Here is a 17,894-nt window from a genome sequence, read left to right as displayed (position 1 = left end):
ACTAGAAAGGAACAAATTCCAGTTAGGTGTGGGTTGTTGCAGGTCAGGTTCCAATAGGAAACAGACTCTGAAATGGAGATGTGCTTTGTCCTTTATGAGGAAGGATCTATCAGGATCAGTTCTGGGGTAGAGTGAGATCCTGAAGGAAGCAGAATTGGGCAGATGAAGAGTTGAACTATAATACAGTTACTATAAAACCTTCAGTCATCCCTCGAGTTCTGGAGCTGGAATGACCTTTCACAGCGATTCCTACTTGAGGCCAGGGGCCAGGACTTTGTCCTACCTTTACCAACCACTCGTTGTGTGTGGGCTACCCTAGAGAGAGCATTTGACTTTGGATGAGGTGGTTCTTTTCAACCAAGGGGAAGTCCTAGACCACTGTTCAGCTCAGCTATTGATCATCAGTTGCCCCAGCAGCTGCAGGAATGAGTCCTTAAGCTGTTGAGGGTGATCTGAGTAGCACACCACAGCAGCCACTATGGGATCATGATAAGTGTACCAAATCTCTGGGCTTTCCTCTTCCTGTGGCTAACAAGAGGGTGTTGGACAAGTTGATTGCTAAGGTCTATATATACTTGAACGTTCCATGAGAGTTGGAAGATTGTAGAACTAGGAGACTACCAAATTAACCTGTTTTTAACCAATATGGAAATGGAGACTCTGAGAGCTGAGGTGGTTTTTGTAAGACACGTAGTGGGTGATAGAGATGCCTTAGAGTGCATGTCTTCAATTGAGTGCTTCCTGAATACTGTGGAAGAAGGATCCTCATCTGTGCAGGAGAGGGAGTGAGCAGGCCTTTGTCTCCCTGTTGACGTGGCTGGAGAACTGAGTGGAGGCACATTAGGATCAGATGACACTAACATATATCCTGCACTTGTTCAAAAGTGGGTCAGCAAGTTGAGTTGAGGACTGAGTCTCAGTGGAATCTAAATTGAATTGTGGGAGCTCCATTTATCCTTTTACCTTTCCTACAAGGCCTATCTCTACTTTGTGCCTCTCTCTTAGCCTCTGAAGCTCACTTTTCAAAAGACAGTCTCTCCAGTGCATTGATAAATGTCTTACTGTTCTGGCTTGTATTTCTCAAAGGTTTTTGAACTTACTAGGAACATCGAGTGTATGGGCATGCATCTCCCACGAACACAGAAAAATAAAGGTGTCCTTTTGCATTGTGAGGTTCTGATGAATGGAATATATAAGTCCCTTTTTACCAACTCGTTCATTTTATGGCTGGAGTGTAAGAATCAAAGGTTCTGCTATAGTACTCCATGGAGATGACCACTGCTGCTTCCTCATTTTAACTTCTGACCACATCAATTCATTTTCTAGTTCCTTTAGCAGCTGTGACGTTGAAATAGCTGTATATCCTTAGGGTGAGGGACTCATGGCGAACATAATGGAAGATGACCATTTGATGGGGACCCAACAATTGTCCTTACAATTGTCTTAGATATTCCCATGTCTTAAATATTCCTATTTTTGTTTAAAGTAGGCTCCACGCCCAATGTGGGGCTTGAACTGATGACCCAGAGAAGAGTCTCATACTCCACCAACTGATCCAGCCAGGTGCCCCCACAAGGAGATTCCTGTTGCTTAGAACCAGAGAATCTGTATTCTGTAGGATTCACTTCAGTGGGTGGCCCTCAGAGGCCAGTTAGTTGCAGAGTATGACTGACCTATTTTTCTGTTTTTTGTTACAGCAAAATGTATCTATGGAGGCAGAGTCCTTGCAGAAGGCCAGAGGATTTTAACTAAGAGCTGCCGGGAATGCAGAGTAAGTTTCAATCTTATGATCCCCAACCCTTGGGAATTAACAGATAGATTGATGGGCTCTGATAAGGATCTCGAGTGGAGTGTGTTGGCCTGAGTGGGTCCCTGGGGAGACGGACTCTCTGTGGTGGGCTGCTGTCCAGGACTGGAAGGGCCCACCCACTGCCATTGTGCTGCCAGCTTGTGGATCAAGTAGCCTAGGGGAAAGCCACTAAAGGATGTGAGAAGGTGAAGGGAGCCAGCAGTTACTAGGAGCCAGGGAGGTTGGCAGGTGGCCCAGGAAAGGATTTTGACTTGATTTTGGGGAAATCAGTTTGTGATGCTGGCTCTGGATGGTGCCATCTCTAGTCCCAAGTGTCTAATATTGTGAGAAAATGCCTATCTCCTGCCTGCCCCCACCCATCTTTTTCTTGGAATAAGATATGTAGAAGCATAGATCTTCAGTAGTCATTCAGCCAACATACCTTGATCAACTGCTATATGCTCGCATGTCCTGGATTTTGGATATGTAGCAGTGAGCACAACAGAGTCCCTGCTTTTATAGAACTTGTGATCTAGTGGGGAAGAGAGATAATAAAATAAATGCATATACAATATAATGCTAAATCCTATGAAAAATACAAAGCAGGCTGAAGAGATACAGAAGTTTTGGGGAGGTATGGGTGGTCTGGGAAGAGGTAATATTCGAACAAAGCGTGGGAGCTAGCCATGCACGTGTTACTTGGGGAAGGTGCTGTCCTGGGAATGGAAGAGTGGGAGATGGGGAACGAGGGAGCACCCATACAAGGTGGCCTATTACAGGGCAGCCCCAGTCCTACAAGGAAGTCCAGCTGGTTTTATGGGGTATTCTCAGAGAGCTGACAGGAGCCTCTGCCTCAGAATAGCCCATTTTGTAAGTGGTTGTAACCAAATGATTGCTTTTGCTTTTCATCACATCCCTGAGGAAAAGAAAAAGGGATCTATTTTAGAGATTAGGAAAAATGAAGCATTTAGAGACCTGGAGAAGCTTGAATCCAGTTCTTTATTGGGGTGGTGGTGGGTGGAGGAAAGGCTCTCACCTGTTTTCTACTTCTCAGTAGCTGGAGTTTATCCCTAGGGGTTAACTCCTCTGAACTTTCCTATTGTATTTCCCTCCCCCCATTCTTGGATGCCCCTGGGAATGCCAGAGATTCTATTGCTCTAGACAGTCTGGTGGGTATGGAGGTATGGTGGTCTTTGTGCATGACTGGATGCTGTGATAGGAGCTCCTTAGTCTATGGCAGGGGCTGGGGTGGTGTAGCAGGAGGAGCTCTGTGATCTCTCAATCAGCAAGGCAGGCTACCAGACCTGGGCATGGGAGAGCTGGCGGGGTAGTCTCCAACCTGGGAGCAGCACATTACCACATTGGACGTTGGGTAGATTAAATGGGATAAAGCATGTGAAGAACCTGGTAGTGTGCTTGGCACAAAGTAAGTTCTCAGTAACATGAGCTCTTCTAATTCTACATGACCATGCATGTCCTCTCTGAAAATATGATTAGATGTCCTTTTCTCTGTAAGTTGTTTCACTTCTAGGGGAGGGGAAATGATTTGGATTCTAAGACCTTTCTTCTTCCACCTCAGGGGCAGCTGGGATGCTTAGAGGCACTCTTGCCCACGGTGCTGATGATCCTAGTGGATCCTAGTCTTGCATGTTGCCACTTACAAGTAGCAATGCCCTTTGTTCTCAGTAGAAGCAGTGGGTGGTTCTAACAAGGGTCCCAATTATGACTCCACCTGTTGTCAAACAGTCAAGGCAGAGAATACTGGAGTCCTCTGGGAGATACGGGCATGGATTGAGGTGCCAGCTTATAGGAATAGTCCTTGCCTCACTGTTAATGGCACACTGTAGACACTCTTCTGCATGCTGTGGTTTATCCTTTACTGCTTTTGTTTGGTTGTATTTTTACAAAAGGTTAGAAAAGTTGGGGCAGACATTCTCCTAGCACACGTGGTATGTGTATGCATATATGTGTGTGCAAGTGAATAATTGCATCTTTTAAAAAGTCATTCATTTCTACAATTATTTGCTTTGTATATGGAGCAGGGTCCTTGACAGTAGTTACCAATTCTTGAGCATTTAGTATTTTTTAGATACTATTTGAAACGTTTCAAACTTATTATTTCCTGTAAAACTCATAATTACCCTATCAGGTGGGTGCTATGATCATTCCCATTTTGCAGATGAGAAAATCGAGGCATAGAAGATCCAGGTACATAGTAAGTGAGCTAGCTGGGATCTGAACCTGTGTGGTCTGGCTTGACAGGCTCGTCTCTTAGCCTCTGTCCTGCCACTCCTGATGGTATTAGACTTATTTGGAAATAATTCTCATTTCAAAATTTTAGAAGGGGAGACTCAGAAGCATTGAACGATCATTTTCAGTTCAATGAGAATACCAGGTTGGTCAGGCTACGGCTCATTGAGTCTTTTGATAAAGGGGTAGTATTTATAACAGGCCATGGAAGAGCCTTGGGATACGTTTAATGGATGCTGTCGGCAGGGGACAGGAGGTGATGGGCATAAGATGCCAGGACCTTGAGTCTCTGGGCCACCTTTCTCAAGATTTAAGCCCTAATGCCCAGTGACACCAATTGTATGTAAGGAGTTAAGTTCTCTCCTAGGCATCTACACTGGTACTATCCATGTACCATATTTGAGAGAACTGGTCAAATAATGAAGTAATTCTTGCTCTTCTATGATTCAAATGCAGATTCCCCAGTTGACAAGACACTGCCTACAGATGCTTTCATTTCCATTTTCCTAGGATCATTTTAAAGCTTTAGCAACACCAATTAGACAGGAACAAACTCCTGTTTCAAATATTTTCACCCAATGTTTTCAGAAGTTAACATATTATTATTTTAAACAAAGATGAAATAAACTCTTGTAGGAGTCCTGCTCAATTTTGTTCAATTAGTGCTACCCTGTAACGTTTCTTTAGCAACAATTTTTTTGACTTAATGATGTGAGCTTTTATGTCATTAGAAATTCAGGTTGAAGCATGGTGATTAGTAAAGAACTTGAAAGTGTATATATTTGACCAATGACCCAGAGGCTGTCACTCTAAATGAGAAAGAATGGGAGAATTGTATTTTTCCACCAACACAGAGTTTTAGGGGTCATAAAATAACATACTGTAATCAGGAGGATTTAAAAATGTTAATTATCAGATACTTCTTACCAGAAATAGTTTTGAAAATAAAGTTAAAAAAGGTTTTGTGCTTAATTATGTGGCTGGACTAAGTGGAAGTAGTGGCACTTATGCTACTATAATCACAGTTCATATTATTTTCAAAATCATGCAAAGGGGTTTGTCTCTATTGAAACATTTGGAATTACGATCTTGCTCATTAAATATGTTAAAGGTTGATTAGGATTGTCTGATTTAATCAGCAGTCAAGGCAAGCCCTTTTCATTAAAAAAAAAAAAACTTTTGTGAGTGATTATTTTAAAAAATTCTTCATAGCATTTTATGTTATTTTTTAAAAAGATTTTATTTATTTAATCATGAGATTGAGAGAGAGGGGCAGAGACACAGGCAGAGGGAGAAGCAGGCTCCATGGAGGGAGCCCGATGTGGGACTCGATCCCGGGATTCCAGGATCACGCCCTAGGCTGAAGGCAGGCGTTAAACCGCTGAGCCACCCTGGGATCCCCTTCATAGCATTTTAAATATTCTTTTTAACAAAAGCAAATACATACTCCAGATGAAAAAAAACATTTGAATATAGAGGAGAAACTACAAGGAAGAAAAAAGAAAGCACTCCAGAATCTCACCATCCAGAGATAATATTTAACAATTTTGACAGCAAGAATGAAATTGATCTTACTGTCTTAGTTTGGATTCTCCTAAAGGCAGACCCTGAACTAAGATTTTCAATATAAGTGATCAATTAAAATAGTGTTCTAAGGAGCAACCAGTAAGGGTAAGGAGAATGCAGGATGGGGAAAGGCAAGGAACCGGGCAAGGGTGGGATTTTTGGCTGAAAGGCCTCAAGTACTCTGGTTCTAGGAGGGGTGTTGGAGTATAAATTACACCCCCAGCTATTGGGTCCCCAATAGCTGGGGGTGTAATCTCCCCTTGAGATGAAGAGCCTCCCAGGCTGTCAGTTCCTGGCTTTGGGCTATGACGGTGGGGATGTAGTACTTGTGGGTGGCTCTCTGTATGGCAGAGTGGCTCCAGTGCCCCAGGAGTACCCTCTGAGGATGGTGAAGATGAGCCATTAGCAGCAAAGTGTTCAGAAGCTAGGAGATGGGCACACTAACCAGTATGCCTAGTTAGAACTGACTAACTAGTTTGCCTAGTTCTAAGTAGCCTAGTTTGAACTAGAACTCCTAAAAGGGACCCAACAGTGTCTGTCACTCTTATTTATTCCAGGAGGCAGTAGATAATAAATACATTGATTGTTGACAGATAAATTAAGTAGAGGCTTTAACGACAAGTAAGCATTTTGTTTTCCTGTGTATTAAGGCTTATGCTGCAGATGGACCAGTTGTAAATGTCTATTGGTTTGTAATGATTTCTGTTGCAGAAACTAAGGTATAACTGGGACGCACACCGGCTCAGGACCAGTGCCATGTCTTGAGGCTGGGTGCCCCACCACGGGGCCTGGATTGAGGGATGAGAATGGACATAGCTGTGAGGGAGACTGAGCACGCAGAGCAGGCTGCATTCTCACATCGTATGGCCAGTTTTAAGATGAGAGAAAAGCAAGAGATCTGGATAACTTGGATGAGATCAAGAAACCAAGAGCAAGGCAGAGGAAAAGAAGATGTTACAAGGAACATTAGAGGCAGGACTGTCAGGCTGAAGATAATAAGAAAGGAAAGGAAGCTATGGTGTGAATTATCCAAATGATGAGTAGTTAGAAATTAAATTGGTATGTTCATAATCGTTTATGTTCATAATTTGGAATGGATGTGCCTGATGAAGTGGGAGTTCCTGCCCCATGGTCCATGGGAATGATAGTGTCTCAGAGATGGAAAACTCTCTATCTCCCCCGTCCCTCCTGGCTGTCCGGCTCCATCCTATTCCCCCATCTGTGTTGAGAAGTACCTTTACACCTTAAAGGAGACTCCTTTTCTCAAGCTTGATTCTTAGTTGACTTTAAACAGCTGCTTAGGAATAGGAGAGAAAAACTTAATATTTTAGATAAAATACTCTCAAACCCCTTTTCATAGTAATTAATGGACTAATTTTTAGAAATCAGAGTAAAACTAAATACAGAGGCTAGTGATATCACCAAAGAAGACCTTTGGTGAGTGAGGTCCTAAAGATTCACCTGGTGAATGTTTAAAATTCTATTATAAGTGATTTTATTTACATCTAGGGGAAAATGTGGTGCTCCTCTAACCCTCGTTCAGTTCATTTGTACCTGGATACCTTGACTTTTACCTGTTTTGTCTGCCAGGAAAGTCTCTCCTTCCTTACTCCATTATTCAAATGTGGCGTCATCTTTGTAATTTCTCCCTACCTGGGCAGCACTATTCTCCTGTGAAACATTATTATACCTTAATTATAGAACATTTTTTAGGACTTGGCATACCATATTATGCTTTTTAGTTAAGAGATTTTTTTTTTTGTCTTCCTGCACTCCAACTAGGAACTCAGCAAGGGCAAGGAAGCGGTCTTACTTATCTTTGGGTTCGTGGTGCACGTAGTGATCCAGAGAGGCTAAAGCTGGCTCATGAAAGCTCATGAGCCCTCATTGCACATAACTTCCCCACTCTTGGGCCAGTACTACCATGTTGGTAATTCAAAATCGGTCATCCTTGGAGTATTCATACCACAGAAATCAGCAAACCCTACAAATTAGGGCTCCCCGTCCAACAGCCACCTGTTAACCTTAACAGCACACCACTGTTAGTGACCTTATTTTACATTGAAGCTACACAAAAATTGTTGAAGTTAAGGCTATCGAGACCTAGAAGGGGATGCTTTTCTCTGCCAATTTGCGACTTTGTCATTATTGTGGAATTCCTGGGAGTACAGTTAATTATTGAAGCTTGTTATCACTGCAGGCTGTTAACAATGAGCATTCTATGTTTGGATCCTCAACTAAAAAATATGAACTTTTTTTGTTTCCCGATGATTTGGCTTCCAGGGTGGAGTTTTAGTAAAAATTACAGATGCATGCCCTCCTTTGAACTGCTCGGAAAAGGATCACATTCTCCCGGAGAATCAGTGCTGCAGTGTCTGTAGAGGTAAGGGCGCTTGGTGGTGGGGCTGTGCGTGGGATGAGGGTGGGACGCAGGAGGATTTCATGAATGGTGTGAAGGTGGGAACCTGGGTTCCAACTCTGCTCTGCTACGTCGAAACTTCATATCCTAGTTACCTTTCTCAACCACAGTCGTGTCAGGTATAAACTGAGGGGAATGATAGTCGACTTTACAGGCCTGGTGGGAGGGTTAGATGGGATGATGCGTATATAGTGTCATGTCTAGTGTGTGATAAATGAGGTGACAGTTCCTATAAGAAGAATGATAGTTCTTGTAATAATGGTTATTATAACCATCATTGTGATTAGGTTTTTCTCAGGAGTGGCATTGCTAAGCGTACTCTATGGTCCTTTGCGGGGGCCAATTCCTGTATCTGACAGAGATGGTGAATCTTTATTCAGAAAATTATATGCAACTTTTTTACTTCATGCAAGGGAAAAACCATTCAGCTAAGTAACACCTACCTGCTAATTCATTCTCCAGCAAAAATTGTTTTGCTTCCCTTTTGGACTTTGCTTCTTGCCCAAATTTTATTGTCTTCAAACCCTGGATTAGATAACCTTTCCTCTCGGAAAGGGCTCAGTCTGGGAGAATTATGTGGATTAGGAGAACCTAAAACTGATTCAAAAATCTTAGAGAACAAATCCAGTTAAACTCAGCTCTTTTATTTTTTTATTAAATTTTTTTTAAACTCAGCTCTTTTAAATGGAAGCTGTACCCACAATGCATCTTTCTCTACTTTCTCAAATACTTACAGAGTTGAATCCTTTCTGACTCCCCCCTAAAGCTTCTAGAACATAGGGGTTTAGCTCAGGTTACTCCGTATTTCACTTTTACTCAGTCGTTTCCCTAGCCCAAGGGTTGGCAAATACAGGGCCGCACAATATTTTTGGCCTTGTGGGCCACCAGGTTTCTGTTGCAATGACTCGATTCAGCTGTTTTGCAAAAGTAACTGAGACTATAGGTAGATAAATGGCTGTGGTTGTTAGAATACAATCTTATTTACAAGAACAGGTTGCAGCCCATAATTTGTAGACTCCTTCCTCTAGCATCTTCTGATATATAGAAATGTTACATGTTTTCTCATGGAGTATTCATCTTATGTGGAAGTTTCTGTGCTTGGTCATGAGGAAGCTACATTTTGGCGACATTCCTAAGAAAATTTAGTATGTGGATAGCCAAGAATGGCTAACCGCGCCATCAGAATATCTTCCCTGATTCATCTGCCTGTTGGCTATAAGCATATCTGCAGCTGAGATGCTATACAAGCACTTAAAGATTGACTGGAAAAAAAAAAAAAAGATTGACTGGAATTTTCAGAGGGATTCATTTATTAGTAACTGATGAGGTTGTAACGTAGGTCTTATAATTTAATGCAAAATCCATCACTTGCTATTTGTTGAGGTGCCAAGTGAGACTCGGTTTATGTAAATCCTTCCTGATTTATGGTTTCATTAGAGCAAAATCATTGATTATCCCACAGAAAATCCAGAGGAATTTCATTGCTGTGACCCAATTGACAATAGACCTGGTGCCACTACTTCTGCTAATACTTCTCCAGAATGAATGCCTGCACTTCTTGACCAGTGAAGACACTGAGAGATGGGACCTTTCAGTGAAAAATTAGATTCATTCAGGGACCCACTGCTGCAACTTAGCTTTTAGCAAACCTGACCCGCCTTTGAGGGAAGAATGGGAGGCAGGAGTAGACTTCCTAGATTAGATTATAGATCATTGATGATTTTCTTCTTTCTCCTGCTTCCTACTTAGGTAGGAAATGACCAGCTGTTGGGAGGGGCTGCTGGTAGTTCTTCTGGAGGTGTCTGTATCAGAGAGGGTTATTTATTCTCTTTGACAACTCTAGATTTGGACAGGAACAAGAGAATGTCTTCAGAAAAGATACGATGAGGAAGGAGGGCCTTCTCCTGGGGAATGGGTTGAATTAAACCATTTGGATATGTGGATTCTTTTAGGGTTCTCAAATTTACTCCCAACTCAGAGTTCAGACGCTGGAATGGAGAAAGCATTATTTTAGACACAGGCCCTTTTCAGCAACATTTACTGTTACCATCCCTTCTGTTGACCCAAAGTAGAGCAGAGCCCAGAACATCCGGCCCCCTTGTCCACATGCTGGAGCTTGCTCTGCACAGCAGACAATCAGAATCGGAAAGACACACTGTTTCTCTGTGCAGTGGGTTTAGTTTCTTTATTCTGAAAACGCAAAATTTATATGACAATTGACAAAAAGGCAACTCAGGTGAACTGCAAGGTGCATTGTCTCAAACTATGATGTCCATGAATTTTATTCCAGATCTCTCAATTCCAGCTATTTCCCAAGAGCATCTTTAGAAGAAACATAATAGTCCTTCGTCCTATTGTGGGAAGTATTTTTCCCCTTGGACCTCTAGTTGTCTTTTACCTTTTCCTCTGTGTTTATGTTTTGTGCATCTTGCAAGAAGAGGAGGAGCTGGTTAATTTCTGTTCTGATAAAACTTGGAAAGCCCAGTGGGCCTGTTTGAAGGCGCATTGTTCAGCTCTCCACCGCACCCCCTTTCACGTCTCTAAAACAGAAAGTAATGAAAGGGTGACAAACACTCAATTTCTATGTAAAATAATTTTTACCCTGCATATGGAGAGGCTGTACCACTTGCTTTGTGGATTGAGATTGCGTACCGACTGGCAGGCAGTAAGTGAGCAGTGAGACCGGCCTCTGCTAACCTGAGATGTGCATTTCTGGGATGAGCACAGTGGTGTGATTTCAGTTGTGTGGCTCCTGCCACCCTGCTGTTATTGATTACAGAAACTGAAGTGGCCATAGCCTTTCTCAATACCTGCGTGAAGGGTCTTCAATTAGCATATTTATCATCTTTCTCTATCTTACTGTAAATGTCAGGTCATTAGCCTGAGGGAAGTCACCCCATGAGAGCATATCCTTCCTTAGGAGTCTGAATCACAGCCTTCCTCAGGCCTGCCTAGGAAATGCAAGTTTTCTGGGGTTTGTTTTCCATCAGGATCCGATGAGACACCCTACTGGAGGAGGTTTAGACTGGGGATTTGAGAAAATCTCCAGTGCTTTTCGTTTTCTGCCTTGATTGGCTGGTTATATGATATACATAAAATGCTCTAACTTTAAAAAAACCCCAAAAAACATTTGTTTTAATGATTACATTTTATGGATCCTTTAAATGTAGGAGATAAGATAGATGAAGATACGTTTTGACCACGTGGAATAATTCTGTCACTGTCATGTCTGTGACTTTGAAGGAAGTGATTTTTAGTACCAGCTATTTTGTTGGATCTCCATATTTCATATACAAAATAATGTTGAACCCATTGACTTGATTCTGAAACTAATTTTTATTGAGTGATGCCCATTTTCTTATATGGCTATACAGTTTGCCACTGGGCACTCCCCCACCCTGCCCCTACTAATCAAGGAGAGAGATTAAGGTTTTCACTGACTTTTTCCACTTCCTGAGAATTAATGTAAGACCATAGAGTTAAGAATAAGACTCTGACAGACTTATGGTGTTCACTGTATCAAGACAACTGATACCCAGACTAGAGGCTTGGGTACCTTGCCTCTTTAAATCTCAGGTTATGCCAAATGCTGTAACTAATTCCTCTGCCCTTTAAAGAAAAATGAAGGTAATCAGCTGAAATGGTGGTTAAATCCACAGGGCAATTGGAGCGGCCAAGATGTCCCTAAAGAAGGGAGTACAGGACTTAGGGAAGACACATGCCAAAAGAACCAGTGATGGACATTGGCAGGAGGAGGCCATCCTGCAATTGCTGGGGCCCAAGGTATCTATCACTACCAGTAACACCCAGAACAGTCCTAATCACCACCACAGGTTTTCTCTCCTATTTCAGGACAGTTTGTGCGAACAGCATGAAATTCCTTTACCTTCATCATCATTTAAGGCAATGGATGTAGCAGAAATCCGACCACTTAAAGTGTGAGGCCATGAGGTGGAAGAGGGGGAGTGGGCACCGGAGTGACAACTACGCTCCTGCTTGGGAAGAAGTAATATAAGTGTGAACATAGGCCCAGAAGAAAAACATTGCTCATGAATTATTAGTGGTCTCCGTTAAAGGGGAGCAAAAAGCCAAAAGTCTTGTCCGTGCATCCTCCAAATTGCTCCAGGAAAACACACCAATCATTTAGCCCATTCTAGAATTCTTAACACACTCCTCAGCGTTTTAGTCTCCTCATAATTGACTCTAATTGTACCTTCAATGTCGCCAATGACTTTGGAGGGTTTTCACTGCATGTTTAAGACTTTCGGTGTTGGGAAAAAAGTTCTTGCCAACATCTGTTCCCAGTGTGTTTATCTGTAATTTTAATTCATGCTCACTTCCCTTGTCATCTGGTCCAGACTGAAATGAGTTGAGATTATTTGTACTATTTAAGATTTTATGCCCTTCAGTTAAATCCTCCCAAGGCTCTTGGCATCCTATGATTTCTTTTCCCCTAGTCGATCTTCATCATGCTAGTCTCCACCAGAATTTGTAATTGAAATGGTTTTAGAGTTTTTTCAGGGTTTTTGAGATTAAAAGAGGCCCAGGAAAGCGGTACTTAATGAGTATATTATCTAGTGCCTAAGTAGAGGAACTGGCAATTAGCAGCTGGGGCAGGTCCTGTGCATACTGAGAGATGGAATCCAATCAACATCCCTGCAGCCATGGGCTGAAGTGGACTGGAAAGACAGGGCTCTGTGCTCAACTGTTGAAGCTGGGAGCAGAGAAGGGCATTTGGAGATGAGTTGTCTCTGGGTGTTCATGATGTTGGCGGCTTTGCAAGTGCTGTAGTATATTAGGGCCTATGGAACCTCTGGAAGGAGGCACATGGTCCCAGAGAGAAGGTCAGAAACAGGTCAGATGGCCTTGGACAGGGAGACCCTTAACTGCTGACTGTTGTAGAAGAACTGGATTGCTTTCTAGGATAGAATCTGAAAGAGTCCAGAGCTCAGTCTCTACCAGGTTCATCCTATTTGCCTAACTCTCCTCGACAAGGGAGGTGTAAAGGATTGTCTTCACCCCCAAGGGCCCAGACTTCTATGGCCTGTGTGTTGGTTGTGGAGTACATTGGGTTTTCTGTTTTCGTAAAGGATCTTTGGGCTATCTCCCTCCCAGGCAGTCCGTGGATGGAGTTATCTTCATACCAATGAGGCACATGGAATACGCTATACTTAGTATACTGTAGTTCCTGTATAACTTCTAAGGTTAGGCAAGCAGAAGTGATATGAAAGGTATTGGCTTTCTAGGATTTGAGCTAGGAGTGCATTTTTTGATTGTCCAGGCACATCATTTCAGAAGCAACTTGTCTGACCCGCAGGACAATACATTAGGGGTAGGAGATTGAGGATGAGAAATTTGGAGGAATCTCTGTGGAATCAAACTTGAACTGCTTAGAGAAATAAAATCTTGACCAAGGGTAGTGGCCTACTCCTTATTATGGAGGTCTCAGCAGTGAACCATAAAGATGCCTGTCCATTATTGGCTGTAGAAGCCAGAGATGAAGCAGAATGGATTTTGCTATTAGAAAGGGTGCAGTGTAGGGGGGCCTCATTATCATATGTAGGGTTATTATATGCAGATGAGGCTAATGGCTTTAAGGACAGCAAGTTGTTAGTGTTAAGGTCTTTCACTAACAACAGAACTTTAGATACTGGGGAGTCCAAATTTTAGACTGGTTGCAACTAAAAAAGTGATCTCAGTATTTCTGTTGCTTCATTAATTCCCTTGAACATAATATGGACACATGCTGCTTCATGCGTTTGGAACTCCTTCCCTTGGTCCAGTCAGCCTCATTCAGGCTTCACATCACTTCCGATCTTGGATTAGGACCCTTCTCTATGAGACATTCTTGAAGCACCTTTTCCCCTCCATCACAATGTATATTTCCATATAACCCAATACTGCATATCAGTCATTTCTGCTCAAGTATGAGATGGCTTTTTGTTGTTGTTTTTTGTTTTTTGTTTTTTTTTTTTGTTTGTTTGTTTTTGTTCTGTGCCTATTGCCTTGAACAGTGCTGAGCCCCAGGTAGATAGATAATAAATATTTTTCAAATGAATGAATGATACCCATGCTAGGAGCTAAAATTAAGGATGTACTCAAATACAACCTGGAATCTCATTTCTGCAGATGTGTCTTTCTCTGAGGATCTGTTCATGTTCACCTTTTGAATGTGAGCTCCAAGGGGGTCTCACTCACCTTAGTATCTTACTCAGGGATGATGTTCTTTCATGTGATGAAGTAATTTTTCTTCTGACTAGGAGTGTCCAGGCAGCAGTCTACCTTGGAATGTGTTCTGGAGAAAGAAACAAGGTTTGGTCTTTTGGAAAGATGAAGGCCTGTCATGGACTAGAGAATGCTAATGTCTGGTGGTGTCCTGATCTCTCTAGACCAGGGTTAGCATTCCTGAAATGTCCCTTGATGTTTCAAATCGTGGCTGGACAGTCATGTTGGGTAGGGGTGGGGTGAAGAGATGGGGTATTAGAATCATAATCTGGATTTTTAGTCTTCACCCATCACCGACTGTGTAACTAGAGAAGGTAGTTAACATCCTTGAGCCTTTATGCGTTAATCTTTAAAATCCTCTTAATTCTTATTTTGGAGGACTGAGAAGATTTAGTCATTTACATAAGCAAATATTTATTGACTGCCTATATTGTGTTGGATATTGCCTTAGGCACAAGGTGACCAAACTTTTACAGTCCTTTCCCTTGAAGAAGTGAGCTTCTAATGAGGAGATAATATTCAATAAACACAGAAATAAATACATGGTAATTGTGATCACTGCTGTGAATGAGAATAATAGAGTGGTATGGAAGAATATAATAATGGGGCTTTCTTTAGGCTTGAGAGATGTTAAGGAAGCCTTCTCTCAAGAGTTTAAGCTGAGACTTGAAGATTGAGTAGAAGTTACTCTGTCAGGGTTGTGTAATGATGTTGTGAGTTGATGGGACAAGTTCGTAAAGACTCTGCATCAGGAAAGAGGTTGGAATACTGGAAGAACTAAAAGGCTGATAGCAGTTGGAGAAAAGTGATGGAGGAGAGAGTCTTGTTAACTCAAGTCCTAGTTAAAGATTTTGTATCTTTCTTACATATAATGGAAGCCCTTGGTAGATTTTGAAGGGGCAGAGTGATGTGATCCAATCTGTTTTAAGAGGATTTCTTTCTGTGCAAAATGGGTTAGAGACTGGACAAGAGGGGAACAGAAAGGCAAATGAGGCCATGTCCCTTTGAGAGGTGATGCTAGTTTGGAGTCAGATGGGTTTTTCTTTTTCTTTCTTTCTTTCTTTCTTTTCTTTTTTTTTTTTTAAGATTTTATTTATTTATTCATGAGAGATACACAGAAAGAGGCAGAGACACAGGCAGAGGGAGAAGCAGGCTGGGTCTCCAGGATCACGCCCTGGGCTGAAGGCAGGCGCTAAACCGCTGAGCCACCAGGGCTGCCCCAGATGGGTTTTTCTTATTACCATGAAGTGGAGGAGGAAATGATATGTTCAGGGGATACTTACAACATGAAATTAATATACACAATCCATTGAATCTCTGCCAGTTAGGAACAGTTACAGTAAATTGTAGCTTGACTTGAGCAGGTAACTTCTATTTCTTCTCTCTATTCCCCACTCTCACTCCCACCATTGCTGAGAAGTGTCAGGGTCTCATTTTCATGGTGTTTCAAAAATTTTCCCCAAGTTTTTATGTGCACTAAACATGGACTCATTGGAAAGCTCTTCAGAAATTCCATTTCCAGGATGTTTTTGTTGATTAAAGTGAGGAAATTGGGGTGATTTATTAGCAACTTAAGCTTGGGCTGGTGGGTTTGTGGTTTAAAAATAAAAAGCAGAATTCTCAGAGTATAAAACTTACAAAGGAAAATATTTTTCAGTTTGTGTAGGTGGATGTATTTAAAAGATTTCTATAAAAATTGACAGTATTTTCAATTATTTCATAATAATGAAGCATGTGAAGAATGACATGTAATAGTACCAGATATTTTTTATGCTTTGATAATTTCTAACCTTAAGACCTTCCATTTTTTACTATATTTTCCTTCTTGCCTAATAAATATGTATGTATATATATATATATTTATTTTAATTCAATTAGCCAACATATTTCATTTTTTTAAAAAGATTCATTCATGAGAGACACAGAGGCAGAGACACAGAGGGAGAAGCAGGCTCCTCGCAGGGAGCCTGATGTGGGACTCGATCCCAGGACCCTGGGATCATGCCCTGAGCTGAAGGCAGATGCTCAACCACTGAGCCACCTTGGTTTCATATGTAGTTTTCAATACTTCATCAACTACATATCACACTCAGTGCTCATCACAACAAGGAGGGCAACATGATGTGGTGACTCTATATTTTTATTAATTTCCCAACTCTGTCTAGTGTTAAAAGTTAAATTGTGTTAAAGAAATTGGCTATATATTTGCCTCTGGAGAAACATGGTGTAGTTCTCTGCATATTTATAGATTCTTTTGTTCCATATCACATTTAGTTTGGTCTGATAGGGATTTAAGTGATTGAAGTGACTTAGACTCTTGTCATATCAGGTACTTGGGGAGGGCCGGTATAGGTGAGGGGTCAGGGCAATGATGACTCCTAGTTTTCTGGTTTAGGTGGGTACATGTGCTGCAGATGAATGTGAAGAGCCCAGAGAGCATGGATTTGGGAAGTAAGATCAAGAGGTGAGTTCTGGCTAGGTGAACTGTGAGTGCTTGTGAGGACATCCAAATCGATTGTCAAGTGCCTGTTGGCTATAATGACATAACCTGTAAAGGGAGATTTGCTGGGTAGTCAGTGCTGTTTCCTATACCCCCCACCCCCACCCCTTAGAGGGGGCTCTGAGCCTTTATTATTGTTTCTAGGGAAAGGTAGTTGTTTTCAACCAGGGGACAGAAATGATGGGGTGCGAGGATTGCCTTAGGCTCAGTTTCTGCAAAGAACAGGTCAGCAGAACCTGTGGTTGGGTCCTAAGTGGACCTATTTAAAACATTTTATAGGATGTGGATGGGTTACGATCCACTGAGGGTAATTGTTGTCTAAGCTTCCGAGTATTTGAATTACAGAAGAATTACTTTCTTAGCATTCTTTGTAAGACCTTCAGAGTCAGGTCCTGATTCTGTACTTCCTGACTCTGTTAACTTGGATAAAAAAAAGTTAGTCTCAACCACATTTTACTAAAGTGAGGATAATAGTAATTTTTCGGAGTGTTAAAGGTTTTGTGAGGTGAGGTGTTTAATAGGCTTAGCACTGTGCCTGGCATGTTTGGAAGTAGTCAATAAATAGCAGTTTTCATAATTAAGGTGTTTTCTGTATTTGGGCCAGTGCTAGTTAAAAGAACTTACTATGTTCCTCTATTATAGGAGAATAATTCTGGAGGCTCAAGTCACTTCTTAAAAATAGTCTAGTAAGAAAAACAGACAAACAAACCAGTCAAGTAAAAGAACTTGAATATTGGGCTGTGTGTGTTCTACAATCTGGTTACAGCTTCTAATTTTGAAAAAATAATCTAGGAAAGAGGGTGACTTTGAGCAGTCTCATGCATCAGACTATGTTGATAACCAGCTTGAAGAAAAAAAATTACACTAAGGGCTAGCTAGAGGACGTGTTAAAGAGATTGTGGTAGCAGCTGAAGACAAATATCCAGGAAGAGAAGGATTTGTATCCTAAATGTCATTCTATTGAGACACATCAGATAAGGAAAAGAGCCTTTAGAAGGATTCTGAAATGTGGAGAATCGAGGATTTATGCCTTGGTAGTCAACTCTGATGCTGGGGTGGGCCTTAAGAAATGAGGGTGTCCAGCTGGGGTGGTGAAAATACCCTAAACTGTGATTGTGGTCATGGCTGCACAACTGTGTAAATTT

At 41.7% G+C, this 17,894-nt stretch overlaps 1 protein-coding gene across 2 annotated transcripts in view; it reads left to right on the top strand.

Moving 5' to 3' along the window:
- The window catches only part of NELL1 (neural EGFL like 1), an 812,319-nt gene that overhangs the window by 191,153 nt on the left and 603,272 nt on the right, over positions 1-17,894 (top strand). For both annotated transcript variants that reach the window (XM_077866205.1, XM_077866204.1), the window contains exons 10-11: positions 1,698-1,771; positions 7,889-7,988. In XM_077866205.1, coding sequence (XP_077722331.1) covers positions 1,698-1,771; positions 7,889-7,988 — 174 coding nt within the window. The remainder of the gene's footprint in view (positions 1-1,697; positions 1,772-7,888; positions 7,989-17,894) is intronic.

The sequence above is a fragment of the Canis aureus genome, chromosome 23, assembly GCF_053574225.1.
Source record: "Canis aureus isolate CA01 chromosome 23, VMU_Caureus_v.1.0, whole genome shotgun sequence".
NCBI classification, from domain to species: Eukaryota; Metazoa; Chordata; class Mammalia; order Carnivora; family Canidae; genus Canis; species Canis aureus.
This window is presented reverse-complemented; position numbering and strand designations above follow the sequence as displayed.